At 41.9% G+C, this 17,550-nt stretch overlaps 1 protein-coding gene across 6 annotated transcripts in view; it reads left to right on the forward strand.

Annotated features, from left to right (window-relative positions):
• Positions 1-17,550, forward strand: part of LOC123755711 (tRNA (guanine(10)-N2)-methyltransferase homolog) — a 306,814-nt gene that overhangs the window by 54,762 nt on the left and 234,502 nt on the right. For 5 of the 6 annotated variants that reach the window (XM_045738445.2, XM_045738446.2, XM_045738447.2 and 2 more), the window contains one exon: positions 9,557-9,645. The exons of the other annotated variant lie outside the window; for it this stretch is intronic. In XM_045738445.2, coding sequence (XP_045594401.2) covers positions 9,557-9,645 — 89 coding nt within the window. The remainder of the gene's footprint in view (positions 1-9,556; positions 9,646-17,550) is intronic. 6 annotated transcript variants of the gene reach the window in all.

Here is a 17,550-nt window from a genome sequence, read left to right on the forward strand (position 1 = left end):
CGAGAGTCCCTGTATACGAGTTTTTCGGAATACGAGCAGGATTTCCTCGGAAAATATGTCTCGGAAGGTGAGGGTTACCTCGGAAGGCGAGTTTGTTGATACTCGTACAGGCCGACCTAGCGAGTGGTGGTACGGCGATCGTTGCCTCTCACCCCTCAGTTTACCAGTGCCTCGCGCCCAGTGACTATCCCACGTCAATTCTTCACCCGGATTTTCAGTGTTTTGTTGGATTTTTGGTCATTTGACCATAAAAGTTGTTATTATATATCTCGCAATGGGTCCCAAGAAAGCCAGTGGTAAGGTTTAACCTAAGAAAATAGTGCGGCGTTTCGGGCGATCGAGCGGCAACACTGAAAAATGTATACTCTTTGCACTGTCCTGACATTAATTTTCGATTTACGTATTTCATTTTTGTACCAATGTGTTCGCAATAGAATGTTCTATAAGAACATATGTATAAAATGTCACACAAGGATGCGTTAGACTGTCACTAAATAAAAAACTATGTCGATTACACATGTCATGTCAACAATACAATGGTCTTACCTCGATAGTGCAATGCTGTGCCGTTCTCCCAAATAAGCTGTGCGGTTATTGGAGAAAACGGAAATTTCATGGCGGACATTTTTAAACTATCCCAAAGTCAATCGCATAACAAATAGTTTATAGAAAAAAATTTTCTCGTGACTCGGGAGCGAGTCCGCAGTCAACACAAAAAGTGGTAACGCTCTCGAGCGCCGTGATAACACTAAAGTGTTAAGAAAATGTGTGAAGTATGGGAAGAATTGCAAAGTTTAGTTGAAAAAACTCACCCAGATAAAGCCATTGAGCCAATGCAAAGCAGGCCGTTGCATTGACCTTTTAAATGACAGTGTGATGTCTTACTACAGACAAGTGTTAAAATGTAGGGAAAAACAAGTGTCTTTAGACAGATTCTTAGTAAGATGAGCAAGTCCTAGTGGTATGCAGGCAAAACGTGCCAGAGTGTGCACACCAGTGAAGTCCTCATTGCCTGATGTTATAATGGAAGGGGACTCCCCTTCCAAACAGTAACACCTCTTCTCCTCCCTCCTCCTCACCATCTTCCATACACCAACAGCAGGGTAAGTAATAACTTGAACATAGTTTTGTAGGTTTAGATGAATTAGGTATAAAATTTAGTTTGAAGGGGGGTTTTGGGGTAGTCAGGAACGGATTAATTCATTTCCCATTTTTTCTTATGGGGAAATTAGCTTCGGAATACAAGTTTTCGGAATATGAGCCGTCTCCAGGAACGGATTAAACTCTTAAACCGAGGTACCACTATATATATATATATATGCGAACAAGCCTGAATGGTCCCCAGGACTATATGCGAATGAAAACTCACACCCCAGAAGTGACTCGAACCCATACTTCGTCGGGGAAGTGGCTCAAATAGCCTCGGCTATCACTTCCTTTTGACGGCCGTGATGGTCAAGCGGATTAAGGCGCCCTGTAGTTACCAGTTGCGTTGCTTCTGGGAGTATGGGTTCGAGTCACTTCTGGGGTGTGAGTTTTCATTTTCATATATATATATATATATATATATATATATATATATATATATATATATATATATATATATATATATATATATATATATATATATATATATATTGTGACGGTAAAGCGTTGGTGTTCGGCTGTTTCAAAAGCTGGGGGCAGGGCCTCGTCACATAACAAAAAAAAAAAGAGAAGTTTGTCCTTTTGTCTGTGGTAAGGTAATGGGAAGACACACATAACACAAAGTATAAACAATGAAATTTTAATTACTCTAGAAAACAAGATATGAATAAAGACAATCTCGTAAAATTCAAAACAAGTTAACAAACAAAACAACATGAATAATTACTGGCAATGAAAAGTTACTCTAAGACAAGTAAGTGCAAGTTAAAATAAATCAAATAAGTGAGGTGCTGGGAATACTGGCTTCAAGCTGCCACCTCCCTTAGTACACGACAGCCAGGGCTTAGTCTACTAATAGAGAGATGTCAACTCCAAGGAGCACAGAGATATTCTGATGAGTCGGCGTGCTGCTGACCCAGACGTCGACTCTTGTGGTGGTGGCGTGAGTGCAGGTGCGGCGAGACACCAGCCAATCAGCAACAGGCAGGCGGAGAATGAGCAGTTTGCTGGTTGACGGCGGGCGGTAGCCAGTGTGTCTGGTGGTGCACTGGTACGCTTTGCTTCCTGGGCAAAACGTTTGGCAATACTGGTGGACGTATCTTCAATATAGTATCTTGTACTTGAAAGACGTAAATATGTAGGGAAGAGCAGGCTCAATCACTCTTGAAAGAGATTATCGTCACAACTCTCCCCCGAAGCCTGCAGTTCTGGAAGAAGTTACGTCTTCATGTGGTAGAGTGATAGTTGGAGTTGCTTCTACTTCATAGACTCTGGAGAGGGCGTCGGCTATGATGTTGTCAGAACCCTTGATATAGCGGATCTCCAGGTTGAAATCTTGCAGATATAAAGTCCATCGTAGAAGACGTTGGTTATTGAATTGGGCTTGATGTAAGAAGCGGAGAGGATTGTGGTCTGAGAAGATGGTGGTAGACCTGGCACCTTGTAGGTATGGAGCAAAGTGCTGGAGATTCAGGACGACGGAGAGTAGCTCCTTCTCGATAGTGCTGTAGTTCCTCTGGTGGGGTTTCAACTTGTAGCTGTAGTAGCTGACAAGTAGAACCTCCTCGCCTCGTTGCTGCATCAGGACACCCCCGATGCCGGTACCACTGGCGTCGACATGAAGGATGAAAGGCTTGGTGATATCTGGCGAGGCGAGAATAGGATTAGAACAGAGTAGGAATTTGAGTTGTTCGAAAGCAACGGTTTGCTGCATGGTCCAATTATACCGTTGCTTGGGACTGGTTAAAGTAATTAATGGTGTTGCTACCGTACTAAAATTTCTCACAAACCTACGGTAGTAGGAGGCAAGACCAAGGAAGCGCAGGAGCTGCTTCCTGGTGGTAGGCTGTGGATAATGCTGGATGGCTTGAGTGTGTGTGTTTAACGGAGCTAGGCTGCCACTCCCTATTACATGACCCAGATAACGCACTTTACCTTTGGCAAAGGTGGACTTGCCCAGGTTGATGGTGAGGCCAGCTGTCAGGAGCTTGGCGAACAATCGTTGCAGCTGTAGCAGATGTTCGCTCCAGGTGTTGGAAGCTACGACGATATCATCCAAATAGGCGTAGGTGTTATCCAAGCCCTGGATGACGTGGTTGACAGCTCTCTGAAAGGTGGCCGGGGCATTACATAGTTCGAAAGGAAGGCGTTCATACCTGAAAAGTCCAAAGGGAGTGATAAAGGCAGATATTTCTTTGGCTCGCTCTGTTAGACACACTTGGCAATACCCCTTAAGCAAGTCCACTTGGGAAAAGTACTGGGCATTACCAATGGCGTCAAGAATGTCATCTATCCGTGGCAAGGGGTATGCATCCTTGACAGTCACATTATTTAATTTACGGTAGTCCGTGCAAAGTCTAACCTTACCTTGGGGTTTTGGCACCAAGATACAGGGTGAGGCCCAGGGGGACTCACAAGGTGTAGCCAGTCCATGATCCAAGAGGTACTGCACCTCAGCTTGCATGACTTCCTTCTTGCTAGGGCTGATTCGGTAGAAGGGTTGACGAATCGGCCGGGTGTCAGGGAGCAGTTGGATGTCGTGCTGGGTAACATTACACTCTTGTGGATCATCTCGGAACAACTCTTGATGTTCTTTGAAGATTTTGATGAGAGGTGCACTATGATTGTCCTGAAAATAATTGTGAAGATCAGTTAGGATTTCCGAATTGGAAAGCGCTGACTCCGTGTCAGTGCTTTCGGGAGAAGCAGGGAAGGTCTCACTGTGGATGTATGGCTCTTTAAAGGAAGAATATGTTATCATTACCGTGGGAGGAGTACCATTATATAGCTTCAGGAGGTTGACGTGGCACAACTGGGTCTTCCGCCGCCTATCTGGAGTCTCTAGAACGTAGTTGTGGTTGTTTCTGCACTCCTTGATGTGCAGAACAGTGAAAAGAAATGTACGAAAGATTGAGAAAATTTGTGTTAGAATTGTTAATCTTACTTTTTCGGTCATATTTAATAATAGATGTCTACAGGAAAGACTGCTACCAAAATATACTAATAATATATATATATATATATATATATATATATATATATATATATATATATATATATATATACACAGTGGAACCTCTATTAACGAGTTTAATCCGTTCTGGCACCGAGCTCGTTACCTGGAAAACTCGTCTTAAGAAACAAATTTCCCCATTTAAAATAAAGGAAATAAATTTAATCCGTTCCACTCCCAAAAACATCCATACTTTTTTTTTTTTTTTTTTTTTTTTTTTTTTTTTTTTTTTTTTTGAGATATATACAAGAGTTGTTACATTCTTGTACAGCCACTAGTACGCGTAGCGTTTCGGGCAAGTCCCTGGAATACGATCCCCTGCCGCAAAGAATCGTTTTTTCATCCAAGTACACATTTTACTGTTGCGTTAAACAGAGGCTACAGTTAAGGAATTGCGCCCAGTAAATCCTCCCCGGCCAGGATACGAACCCATGACATAGCGCTCGCGGAACGCCAGGCGAGTGTCTTACCACTACACCACGGAGACTGCTCTTACCACTACACCACGGAGACTTGTATGACTTTTTTTTATGTAAATATAATACTGCACATGTAAATATAAATATTTTGTTGTAGTGTTTTAATATTTACTCTACCTTATGAAGAGTAGTTGCTGGCTGGAGGGAGATGATGGGGAGGTGGGAAGGATGAGAGGGGTTATGGTGTGGAAGGAGAATCCACCTCTGAGTCAGGCAGACTCTCTCTTCTTGGGAATTTCACCCAAATTTCATTTCAAATGTCACACAAGGATGCGTTAGACCAGCACCAAATAAAAAACTACGTCGATTACACTCGTTGTGTCAACAATATAATAGTCTTACCACGAAGCTACAATACAATGCCATTTTCTCAAATAGGCAATGTGGTTATTAAAGAAAACGGAAATTTCATGGCAAACATGTATACAATCCCCAAGACGATCGGATAAGAATTGGATTTTATATAAATATTTGCTCAAATGACGCTTGAGCGCAGAGTTTGGGTGCATTCAAGAGAAAAAAGTGTCACGTTCAAGCGACATATACCTGCGAAAGTGATAACACTATGAAAGTGTTATCACAAAGTGATAAATTAATTAACCATTTTCACACACCGGGTTGTCACTGCTTTATCAGGGCAGCTTTTCCAAGAATGCGTTCACCTTTTCAAACATTCCAAACACTTCCCTGAATTCAGTGGAAGAGGCAGCATCCTCCCTTACCTCCTCATTCCCTTACTATTGGTGTAAATTGTTGATGAGACCTGCCATACTCCCTTGTGAGATCAGTCACACAGACACCACACTCATGCTTTGCTATAATTTCCTTCTTCAAATCCACAGTAATTGTGTCTTTCTTCCTCTTGACAACACTATCTTTAGCAAGCAGCTTCTTTGGAGACATCGTGTGTTACAAATTGTAGTCGCAAAACCACTAAAAACCCAAAGAAAAGCTCAAATAAATCCAGAGGGATGCTTGTCGTGTGCGATACAACAACAACACTGGCGTCGGAGGCGTCCGAGAATTTGCGAGAACCCGCGAGATGCTAGGAAACACCATGTGGTTTTGCTCGTTAATAGAGGCGAGCTTGTCAATAGAGACAAATTTGCTGCGAGTGGCTTGCTCGTTACTGGAAAAACTCGTTAATAGAGGTTCCACTGTATATATATATATATATATATATATATATATATATATATATATATATATATATATAACTGAAAACTCACACCCCAGAAGTGACTCGAACCCATACTCCCAGAAGCAACGCAACTGGTATGTACAAGACGCCTTAATCCACTTGACCATCACGACCGGACAAAACTGACCGGAGTTTTCAGTTGCATATTGTCCTGGGGACCATTCAGGCTTGTTCGCATTTGTGTTCCTCACGTGTGCCCCAAAGAATGAGGTGATTTGGTAAAATGCTATGCCCAAGATTACTATCCGAGTGCCGGCGGTGGGGTGGTTCAAATAGCTTAGGCTATCACCTCATTTTGTCCGGTCGTGATGGTCAAGTGGATTAAGGCGTCTTGTACATACCAGTTGCGTTGCTTCTGGGAGTATGGGTTCGAGTCACTTCTGGGGTGTGAGTTTTCGGTTGCATATTGTCCTGGGGACCATTCAGGCTTGTTCGCATTTGTGTTCCTCACGTGTGCCCCAAAGAATGAGGTGATTTGGTAAAATGCTATGCCCAAGATTACTATCCGAGTGCCGGCGGTGGGGTGGTTCAAATAGCTTAGGCTATCACCTCATTTTGTCCGGTCGTGATGGTCAAGTGGATTAAGGCGTCTTGTACATACCAGTTGCGTTGCTTCTGGGAGTATGGGTTCGAGTCACTTCTGGGGTGTGAGTTTTCAGTTGCATATTGTCCTGGGGACCATTCAGGCTTGTTCGCATTTGTGTTCCTCACGTGTGCCCCAAAGAATGAGGTGATTTGGTAAAATGCTATGCCCAAGATTACTATCCGAGTGCCGGCGGTGGGGTGGTTCAAATAGCTTAGGCTATCACCTCATTTTGTCCGGTCGTGATGGTCAAGTGGATTAAGGCGTCTTGTACATACCAGTTGCGTTGCTTCTGGGAGTATGGGTTCGAGTCACTTCTGGGGTGTGAGTTTTCAGTTGCATATTGTCCTGGGGACCATTCAGGCTTGTTCGCATTTGTGTTCCTCACGTGTGCCCCAAAGAATGAGGTGATTTGGTAAAATGCTATGCCCAAGATTACTATCCGAGTGCCGGCGGTGGGGTGGTTCAAATAGCTTAGGCTATCACCTCATTTTGTCCGGTCGTGATGGTCAAGTGGATTAAGGCGTCTTGTACATACCAGTTGCGTTGCTTCTGGGAGTATGGGTTCGAGTCACTTCTGGGGTGTGAGTTTTCAGTTGCATATTGTCCTGGGGACCATTCAGGCTTGTTCGCATATATATATATATATATATATATATATATATATATATATATATATATATATATATATATATATATATATATATATAGTGACGATAATCTCCTTCAAGAGATTGAGCCTGCTCTTCCCTCCAAAATACGTCGATATATACATCTATATAAAACTACTATGGAAGAAATATCCAACAACTACACCACTCCAAGGTTTGCCAGAGCGCAAAACGTATGCAGCCAGGAACACCTGCTCCACCTCGAACCGCCAAACTACCTGTCTGTCGCCTGCTCCTCGCTGATTGGCTGCGTGTCCAGCTGCACCTGCCCTCCACCCCCCCCCCACACTACCTGATGTCTGGGGCCACACGACCTACCGCTCTCAGAATATCCAGTGCTTTCATCAGGTTAACACGTCTCCTTGGTAGACTAAGCTGTGGCTTACGTGTACTAAGAGAGGTGATAGCTTAAAGCCAATATTCCTGCACCTCTTATTTGATTGTATATTGTTCACTTGTTATTACTCACTTGTCTTAACGTAACTTTTCATTTTGTCATTTGATTATTCTTATTATTTTGATTGATTGATTTTATTATACGAATTTGTATGTCCATTTTATTCATGTTTTGCTTTTTCTAACGTAATTAGAATCGCATTGTTAAATTTACTTGTGTTTTGTGTGTCTTCTCATTACCTTACCACAGACGAAGTTCCAGATTTTCTATTTTTTTGTTTCTATGTGACGAGGCCATACCCCTAGCTTTTGAACAGCCGAACACCAACGCGTTACCGTCACAATATATATATTATGTGTGTGGTTAAATATGACCGAAAAAGTAAGATTAATAATTCTAACACGAATTTTCTCAATATTTCTTATGTGTCTTTTTACTGTCAATGGTAATTGAAAAATCAGTTCTCCAAAATTCATTTTTATTTCTAGTCTGACTCGACGCTTGACCGCGTTTCGTAATAATATTACATTTTCAAAGACTTTAATTTACACACACACACACACAACTGGTAACCTGAAAACACTTAACAGAGTTTTACTAAATTCTAACGCTTAACAGCTTGTCTTATATACTCGCATTTGGGTGAGGTGATATGTTGAAACAGTTTTGGATGAGGTGAACAAACTTTTGACCAACACAAGACAGAACACGGTTCAAGGGGTATAAATTGGATAAGTGAAAGGGAAGAATGGAAGTAACTGCAAAGGGCCTATTGGCCTATACTTCCTCTTGATGCTTCTATATTGGTACGGAGTCTTGAAGTGGGTAGAATATAGTTGAGCATTAATTGGCTGTTGATTGCTGGTGTTGACTTTTTGATGTGTAGTGCCTCGCATATGTCAAGCCGCCTGGTATCGCTGTATCTATTGATGATTTCTGTGTTGTTTGTTAAGACTTCTCTGGTGATGGTCTGGTTCTGGGAAGAGATTATATGTTCCTTAATGGAGCCCTGTTGCTTATGCATTGTTAATCGCCTGGAAAGAGATGTTGTTGTCTTGCCTATATACTAAGTTCTTTGGGGCTTATAGTCCCCAAGTGGACATTTGAAGGCATAGACGACGTTGGTCTCTTTTTAAGGCATTCTGCTCTGTGACTGACTGCACTGGCTGACTAACTGCCCTGACTGACTGACTTCACTGACTGACTTCACTGCCTGACTGCAGTGACTGACCTTACTGACTTGATTGACTTGACTAACCTGACTGACTGACTGCCCTGACTAACTTACTTATATACAAGAAGGTACATTGGGTTTGTGAGAGTACATAACATTGGCATTCTGTAAACAACATCAAACTCATGTTGTTTACAAAATGTGACTGGTTGCTACTACAACTGTGAATGCCTAACAGCCTTTGACTTTGAATGCCTGACTGGCTTGTGACTGTGAATGCCTGACTGGCTTGTGACTGTGAATGCCTGACTGGCTTGTGACTGTGAATGCCTGACTGGCTTGTGACTGTGAATGCCTTGCTAACTTTTGACTGTAAATGCCTGACTGACTTGTGACTGAATGCCTGACTGACTATGACAGCCATGCCATGGCTGCTGCTGGCTGACTGTAACTGTGACTAGCTCTGACTACACACTGAATAACAGTAGTAGTAAAATCTGTGAAGGGGAAATGTAACCACTGGCATAGCGAGGGCAAGGTTGTCACAACAAACACAATACTGGCCACCAATTTAACATGTACTGGACTCTGTAAATGCAATAATGTATTCCGGATTTAACAGCAATGACTCTGTAAATAAGGTGCCAGTTAACGATCTTAAAATCAGTCAATAGAGCAGGCAGAACGGTAAATAAGAGGTCGTTAAATCGAGTGGATACTACTGTATACAATATCTTAAGCATAATGATTGACTCATATTTAAAAACAAAATATAAACAATCATATTTGTTTTACAAAAATAATATATTTTATCATGGCTTGTTAAAGTTTTGTGTAAATGGCATGATATGATAACCAATTTACAGTACTGTATTATCTTCTTTTTTTTCAGCCATATGTGATCTTGGAAACAAACTCTGAGAATGATGTACGAAAATTAATGTCACGCAGTATGCTTGTACGATCTTGTTATGAGTTATGGTAAGACCTTAAAATTGTTGTTTTTATTGGTAGCATTCAACTGTTTAATACAATAATAAACTATTCTTTTCAAGCAATCACATTTGGTTATCCCCCTAATGTTGGAGGATTAAACTAAACTCCCTAATTAACCCCCTATGTTAATTTACCAAGATTCTGCATCAGTCAGGCAGGGCGACATTGTGGCATCGATGCCTCAAAATAATTTTTGAGCATCTTTCCAGAGTCACATAACATTCCAGTGGGTCACTGGGAATCTTATTACTGGGTCACCCAGAATAGCCAAGATACGTACAATGTGCCATTAATCACTGCACTGCTCTGCATTAATATATGACATACTCGTGATGCGTCAGAAATTAAATCTTTCCAAAAAATTATTTTCTCTTCTAATATTGGTAAAGATGCAGTCTCTGATCACGGGAAACTTAAAAAAAAAAAATTTGTATGTGACATACTTTAGCCATGATGTAACTGGGAAGTTGAGCAAATTATGGGTGCTGAGCGATGGAGCGCTCAAGGTCACTTAACTTCTCCACCCCTTGGGGCGGCAATTGCCGCGAACATAATGTTTCACAATTATTTTGATGTTTCTTATTTGTTTCTAATCTGGTTTTTTTTTTTTTGCTGTAATATTATTCAAAAGTGTGTAATTTGTGGAATTTATATAGTTCAATGTGTGGAACATCACTATGCTCAAAATTATTGGGCTCATATATGTGACATATACAGTGACACTTCAGCTTACAAATGCCCCTATTTACAAATTTTTCGGGTTACAAGTACAATTTCTTCGGAAAATTTGAATCGGGTTATGAGCTTTGCCTTGGGAAACGAGTTTGTTGATACGCATATGGCCGACCTAGCTCGTGGTGGCACGGCGATCGCGCCTCAGTTTACCGGTGCCTTTCGCCTAGTGACAATCATGCCTGAATTCTTTGTAAAGAATTACAGTTTTTTATGGATTTTTGGCTATTTGAACTTAAAATTTGTTATTATATATCTTGCCATGGGTCCCAAGAAAGCTAGAGGTAAAGTTTATGCCAAGAAAATGCATGTGAGAATGACCATAGAGGAAAAACAAGAGATTCATAAACATGAAAATGGTACACGAAGGGAAAAACAATCCTCTATGGATCGTTTTAGAGTGAGAAAATCAAGCAGTGAGCCACAAGCAGGTCCTAGTGGTATGCAGGCAAAACGTGCCAGAGAGTGTACCCCAGAGAAGTCATCACTGCTTGATGTTATAATGGAAGCGGACTCCCCTTCCAAACACTAACACCTCTCCTCCTCACCATCTTTTTATGCCAACAAGAGTCATCAATTAAGGTAACAAATAACTTGTACATACTTTAGAACTGAAGATTTGGGTGAATTAGGTATAAAATTTACTTTTAAGTTAATTTTTTTCAGAAGTCTGGAACAGATTAATTCAATTTCCATTATTTCTTATGGGGAAATTCGCTTCAGTTTACGAATATTTGGCTTATGAGCCGTCTCTGGGATTAAATTCGTAAGCAGATGTACCACCGTATATTATATCAATCAGTGTTTTTACTGTTATTACACTATATACACACACATTGTATATACCTATCTACATATGTGTTCACCTTAATGAACCACTAAGTTGGTATGGTGAGTCAAAACAATAAGAGTGGGCTGCGACACCCAGCCTGCCCTCCCTCATTCCTTCAAAACCTAACTCGCCAACATTACTCCTCCAACAATACTCTTTGTAGTTTTATTACACTATTTACACACGTTATATGTAAGTATCTACATGTTTTATTCATCATAACTATACAATTAAGCTGGTATGGTGTGCAAACAGCATAGTGGCCACCATACACTGCATGGCAAGTCACACACCAGTTAGCAGATGACGCTATGAGACGACGTCACCTCTCTAACTAAAATGGCTCCTCTCAGCATACTCCTGTGGCTGTTAATACACTCTATACACACACATTATATATAAGTATCTGCATTTGTGTTCACTGTAGTGAACCACTAAGCTGATATGGTGAGTCCAGACATTACCAGGTTGCCATACAGAGTTAGCAGATGATGTCACCTCTTCCTCCCTCACCAAGATTACTGATACCACCATACTATGCACAGCGCTAATTATCACCACAATCCTGCTATTATCAGAATCCTGGTCACTAAATCCTATAAATGAATAATTTACCACTAGTTTATTTTGTAAAGGAACATGAAAAATTGTTTGAAGATTTCTAGATGGACGAAATAATGGCAGTGTGCTGTGGGTAGCGCTGTGAACATTTTGAACAGCATTGACTCACCGATATCTGAACATTGTACATAGTCTTTGTCACAGTCAGGCTCTTCTGTAATACTATCATGACTAAATAATACCAGTTCATATATATTCTGACATTAGGTGATGCAGTGGTCACAAGCTGAACAGCAGTGCATTTAGCCGATGCTGCGTGTGCCAGCCTTGGTTGCTTACTCAATACTGAGGCTCTCACTCCTGAGAATGTTGCCCACGATTTTTGTTTAAATGGCATCTGTTTACGAGAGCCCTGAGGAAGCTGATCTGAACTCCATGTAGCCACGGGAATTTTTGAATGCTATGCTATACCTATGAGTGCCCTGAGGTGCCTTGCGCACCTTCGATCTAGTACCTCAAGGCACGTTACGTAGTGCAGTGGTTCAAAACAGGGGTACAAAACACAATCAAATGTGCCCATAGTAGGAAAGCAGCATGTAAAGGATTTGGGAATAATAATGTCTGACGACTTAACGTTTAGGGTGCATAATCAAGCAAATATTGCGTCAGCCAGAAAAATGATCGGATGGATTACGAGAACTTTCAAATCCGGGGATCCCATCACAATGGTTGTACTATACAATTCATTTGTACTGTCCCGTCTTGAGGACTGCTCAGTACTCACTTTCCCCTTCAGAGCAGGAGAGATTGCTGAAATAGAGGGAATACAGAGAACATATACGGCACACATAGACGCAATAAAACACCTAAATTATTGGGATCGTCTCAAAGCTCTCCAAATGTACTCACTAGAAAGAAGACGAGAGAGATATCAAATAATATACACATGGAAGATACTGGATGGGCCAAGTATCAAATCTACACAGTAAAATAACAACGTACTGGAGTGAACGATATGGAAGAAATTGCAGAATAGAACCAGTGAAGAGAAGGGGTGCTATAGGCACAATCAGAGAACATTGTATAAACATGAGAGGTCCACGGTTGTTCAACACCTTCCCAGCGAGCATAAGAAATATTTCCGGAACAACCGTGGACATCTTCAAGAGGAAACTAGATTGTTTTCTCCAAGGAGTGCCAGACCAACAGGGCTGTGGTGGGTATGTGGCCCTGCGGGCCGCTCCAAGCAACAGCCTGGTGGACCAAACTCTCACAAGTCAAGCCTGGCCTCGGGCCGGGCATGGGGAGTAGAAGAACTCCCGGAACCCCATCAACCATGTTAAGAACCAACATTTAATGTAACGAAATGCCTCTCTCTGATAGAGCTCTGGTGACTCCTTGAAGCTATCTTGCTGATATTGCTCCATATTAATAGGTCAAACCAGTTTTGGGAATTATGTTTGGTCAGCCAGGAATCAGAGTCAGAACCTGGCAAAGGTGCAGGGAGCAATTGATTATCCACTCTCCACTGGGAAAAGTATCCAGAAAGTCAGTGAAGTTTTGCAGACAACTGGAAGGGTCACAGAAAATGAAGCCTCAATAGATTCACACAGATTAACCCCAAACTAGCTCAACCTCTTTAGTACCAATAGCTGCCACCAGGCAGCCCAGACTCTGCTTGCAGCCAACTCCCCAGGTCAATTCTGGGGTTGATGAACAACTTACAGATGAATTGACAAACCTGCAAGGAAGGAAGGTGGGGAATCAGGGAGCCACTGGAGTTATGTTGGAAAGAGGCATTTCATTACATTCAGCACTGGGGTTCCTGGGAAAGTCCCCTCTGGTGACTCCCTGAATATAACCACAGAGAATGAAAACACAGGACATACCAGGGAGGAGGGGAGGCGGCAGGTACTAAAACGATGGATAGAATTCAGGCTGGGAAACATTGTCCAAAGTAACACGTGGCTGACTGGTACCAGAAACGCTAACCAACAAATACTGGGCCACCAGCACCCAATTAGAATGACAAAGTAATTACCTAAGTGTAGTTACAGGATGAGAGCTACGCTCGTGGTGTCCCGTCTCCCCAGCACTCTTTGTCATATAATGCTTTGAAATTACTGACGGTTTTGGCCTCCACCACCTTCTCACTTAACACTTTCGCGCTATCTGGACGCGCCGGCGCGTTCGGTTTCGTCTAACGTAAACGCATAGTGGACATAAAGTTATGTCTACTTTTAAAATATTTGTATAAAATTCAATTTTAATCCGATTTCATTGGGGTTTGTTTCAAACGACGCGCCATGAAGTTCTCTTTCTCACCACTAGGCCGCCTGGCGCGTCGGCCTACCCGGTCACGTGACGGGCCCATTGTTTTCGTGTCACGTGTCGTGAGTCGATCACGCTCCCCTCGCGCGCCAAACTCGAGCATTTTTACCCGTTTCCGTGTGGATTATACCCAATTACTTCATCAAAAATGGATCAAGGTCAAGGCCCAAGCACTTCTACAAGCACTCAAGAAACATTGAGAGAACTTGGGGTGTACACATGTGGCACAATTAGAATGCTACGTGGCGCCCCAAAGGTATTGCAAGCTCTAGCCAAAGGTAAACTTCCACTGGATACCACAGTATACCGCCGCAAAGATAATACCTTCATTCTCCTGTGGAAAGACAAGCGAGTGGTTTCAATCATTACCAACATCCACAATGCAGACACTCAGCGAGTTCAGCGAAGGAAGCGAATTCGCAACCGAGACAGAACAAGTGGAATACAACAGGTAACAGTGAACAAACCGACTGCAATTTGCGAGTAAAATAAGTTCATGAAAGGTGTGGACCACTTCGATCAAATGGTTAAATATTACCATTTTACCAGGAAAACTCACAAGTGGACCAAAAAGATTACCTTTTATTTCCTGCAAATGGCATTGCATAATGCCTATGTTTTGTACAAATACAACACAACTGATCGAAAAAAGCTAACATTGCTACAGTTCCACGAAGTGGCAATCTGGGCCCTATTGCACTGGGACACAGAGGAGTGGCCTAAAACAACATCATCATCTCAACACTTGCGGCACGCTCCAGACATAAATGATGACACAGCTCCTGCCAATGCTGACGCCATGCCAACTCCCGGACCATCTGGTGTGAGGCGGCCTTTGTTCACTACACCACCTCAAGATGAAGCAGACAACGAATCTGAACCCGACATGTCTGCCACACTGCCAGTTGACGAAACTGTTTTGTCAGATGAATCTGACTCTCCTGCAACTCCTGTTACACCTCCAGCGAGAGGACCTGGCCGCCCTATTGTTGATTCAGAAAATCGCATGAACTACAAACTGAAACATGAAATTTACAGACTGCCCAAACGTCTCAAATGTCATGCATGCGCACGGTCCGGTAAAAGGAAGGACACGAACTATGGATGCAAGACCTGTGGTGTTGCACTCTGTGTTGTTCCCTGCTACACCAATTACCACCGGAAACAGGTGTATTGGGTGGTGAAGAAGTAACCACCCGCAACAGCTTCACTCCACCTACAAACCATCTGTTGAGCAACTTCAGGAATGAAGAACCTGAAGAAGGTGGAGAGAAGAACAAATGCTCAACTTACTGTTCCACAACCAGCCTTCCCTTGGTAAGTACACCTATTTGGTCCAAGTTTGTGTAGTATAATTTAGCTCATAGAACATTCTATTGCGAAAACATTGCCAAAAAAATGAATGACATACATACAATAATAATATCAGAACAGTGAAATAAGTATAAACTTTCAAAGCAACGTTTCGCGCGTGTGTCGTCCGGTCACCGTTACCGGGTAACAGTGCGCCCACTTCCCACACTCTTGCGGGTGGGCCGGGACCATTATTCTACGATTATATTCATATCATCGTGTTGGGAATTTTATTGGGAGCCCATTAATACCAAAATTAAGGCTGTAGGACAATTGTAGAGGTGATAATAATCCCAAGAGTAAAAACATTTTGTTGCTGTTGAGCGCTCACGGCGACTCATCTTCGTAGTTATTTATTTCATGCTGGTATCTCTATAGCTTTTGTGACTTTTTTTACTGATGTTCTTCTAGAGAATTTTATTGCGAACACGTTGGTACCAAACTGAAATACGTAGCATGAAAACTAAGGTCAGAAAAGTAAAAAGAGTATACACATTTTTGTTTTTACGCTTAAGCGATAAAAACGCCACGCGCACATACGGTTGGCTGAGTGACCTTCGCCGAGAGCGCGAAAGTGTTAACTTGTTCCAACCGTCTACCACTCTGTTTACAAAAGTGAATTTTCGTATATTTCTCAGGCAGCTTTGTTTCGTTAGTTTAAATCTATGACCTCTTGTTCTTGAAGTTCCGAGTCTCAGGAATTTTTGCCTATCAATTTTATCTATTCCTGTTACTATTTTGAACGTAGTGATCATATCGCCTCTTTTTCTTCTATCTTCTAGTTTTTGCATATTTAATGCCTCTAATCTCTCCTCGTAGCTCTTGTCCTTCAGTTCTTGGAGCCACTTAGTGGCATGTCGTTGCACCTTTTCCAGTTTGTTGATGTGCTTCTTAAGATATGGGCACCATACAACCGCTGCATATTCCAGCTTTGGTCTAATAAAAGTCGTGAACAATTTCTTTAGTATTTCTCCATCCATGTATTTAAAAGCAATTCTAAGGTTAGAAAGTGTAGCATAGGCTCTTCGCACAATGTTCTTAACCCTTAACATGCTCGGGGTCTAATATCCTGCCATCCGCACAGGCGCATGTCATTTTGAAAAAAAAAAAAATTTTTTTTTTTGCTAATCTGTTAAGTTCTGTTCACTGATCACGGGAAAAATAAAAAAAAAATTCTACTGTACTTACTTTTGTTGCAATAGAGCCGAGAAGCTCGGTGATGACGTCACAATCTGCATGTTCGCTCATGCAGTACACGCCCGGGAGGTGTTGCGCACGGTCCTCAAACAGCCAGAGTTGCCACAAATATATTTTCGCGCTATTTATTTACAATGTCTAAGCGCATTTTATCTAATTTTTTTTCACTAATTGTGTTTCAAATACTGTTTGAACATATTTTGTATCAATAATTGTTGCATATTTGAGTATACACAGGCGCACACAAATGTTTTCAATAACGGCAATATAATATGTCATTACAGTCTATTATATTGTATGTTCTGCTTATATTTGTATATATTTACACACACGCACACGCTATCTGCTTATATGTTTACATATTTACACACTCGCACACGCTATACACACTTTGAAGCACACTTAGAAGATTTCTAGACTGTGGTAGTCATTGAAGCAGTCGACAGCACATAATGGGATACCACACGTTTCACACCATGTTTGCACAAGCTTCCGTTTCTTGTCTCTACGTGTCGTTGTTTTACACACCAAGCAATCACGTTGGGCTATTGCACGCTTCACACCAGGTGGCAAATGCTTAAGTTTGTGTGCTAGGAAGCCTTCAGTGTGAGCGAGGCGTGGAGTACCAGCATGCTGCAACAGTGGGTTTATGATGGGCCGCTGAATACCTGGGACATCTTTTGCAAACTTTCCTAATAACTTTCCTAAGCAGCATCAAATACAAAGTCACGGAAAGTGGGCTTACGTCCAGTTCTCACAAGGTACATGTTGAAACAGTTCAGCATGCTCATGTCCACAAGATGGAAGAACACTTTTTTCGTCCACCTACATGTCTTCCGCGCACACTCTGCAGTGCCAATCATCATGTCTGATTTATCAATCAA

This window comes from Procambarus clarkii, chromosome 43 (genome assembly GCF_040958095.1).
Source record: "Procambarus clarkii isolate CNS0578487 chromosome 43, FALCON_Pclarkii_2.0, whole genome shotgun sequence".
Lineage (NCBI taxonomy): Eukaryota > Metazoa > Arthropoda > Malacostraca > Decapoda > Cambaridae > Procambarus > Procambarus clarkii.